At 28.5% G+C, this 1,367-nt stretch overlaps 1 protein-coding gene across 1 annotated transcript; it reads left to right on the top strand.

Moving 5' to 3' along the window:
* The first annotated feature begins 214 nt into the window (after positions 1-214).
* Positions 215-1,047, top strand: LOC132950896 (uncharacterized). The gene is made up of 3 exons (XM_061022510.1): positions 215-455; positions 503-922; positions 1,004-1,047. The coding sequence occupies exons 1-3, from the start codon at positions 215-217 to the stop codon at positions 1,045-1,047; spliced, it is 705 nt and encodes a 234-aa protein (XP_060878493.1).
* Positions 1,048-1,367: the final 320 nt, after the last annotated feature.

The following is a 1,367-nucleotide window of genomic DNA, read 5'->3' as shown; positions in this document are numbered from 1 at the left end:
TGCCATCAGTTGAAGCAACGCGAAAAATTATTTCACGGTGTAGAAACCACCAGAACCAACAAGTCTTTCTCAAATAAATATTCCCCTTAACTTATGTAAGTCTTTAAATGGTCAAACATTTTTACTAAAAGAAAGTACTATTGAGGGTCACAAAATATATATTTGTTCTACTAAAGATGAAATATCAAAACTTGTCAATGCCAATTATTGGGTTATGGATGGTACATTTAAAACTGTGCCAAGTATATTTTTACAAATGTACACTATACGTGCACCTGTTGGTGGAAATAATTCTAGAATTTTGCCATTAGTATATGTTTTAATGACCAGTAAACAACAATTGTGTTACGAACGTTTATTCGAAGACTTAATATCAATTTGTGATGATTTCGGTTTCGATGTTTCACCAAAATGTATTATAACAGATTTCGAAAAAGCTGCAATTAATGCTGCATGTAAAGTATTTCCAGAATGCCAACAGAAAGGGTGTTTTTTCATTTAGGCCAAAATATTTGGCGAAAAATCCAGTCTAGTGGATTGGCTACTAAATATGGAGAAAATGAAGAATTTAGTTTACAACTTCGATGTATGTGGTCACTTGCATTTTTACACCCATCAGATATACCTAATGCTTTTGATCAATTGAAAGATTCTTTACCCTATGACATTCAAAATAACTTTGAAGAAAATTACGTGCATGGAAAAGTACGAAGGAAATTTAGAAATGGAATAGTATCTCGATATGAGCTATTGTTTCCACCATCATTTTGGTCAATACATTTCAATCATGAAAACAATATTCCAAGGACACAAAACAAAGTCGAAGCATGGCACAAAAGATGGAAAGTATTAGTAGGAGCTGATCATGTTGGGGTATATCGTATAATTGCGGAAATTAGAAAAGAGCAACAACACGTTGTGGGTAAGATAAGTTCACGAATAAAAATTTTCTACTAATATTACAATAAAATATAATTTATTTATATTTATATTTTGATTCCAGGGCAAATTCAAATTATTTTATCCGGACAAGCAAGGCCAAAATAAAGTTCAAAGTACGTAAAACGTCAAAACCAAATTCAAACTATTCTTAATGATAAAGAAAACAGAACAACCCACGAGACAATAAGAGGTATTGCATACAATTTGCACTATTAATTTTTATTTATTAACATTTAACTATATAACATAATTATTATCAATAATAATTTATTAGTATTTTTTATTTTTATGTATAAATGTCAAATTTTTTCAATTTTTAAAATATATTAGGAATATAAAATGTACTTATAATTATTAATAATACACTATATTTTATTTTTAAGAATAAGTTTCACCTATATATATATATATATGTGTGTGTGTTC

This window comes from Metopolophium dirhodum, chromosome 1, assembly GCF_019925205.1.
Source record: "Metopolophium dirhodum isolate CAU chromosome 1, ASM1992520v1, whole genome shotgun sequence".
In the NCBI taxonomy this organism is placed as follows: Eukaryota; Metazoa; Arthropoda; class Insecta; order Hemiptera; family Aphididae; genus Metopolophium; species Metopolophium dirhodum.
Note: the sequence above shows the minus strand (reverse complement) of the source record. Positions and strands in the feature narration are given on the sequence as shown.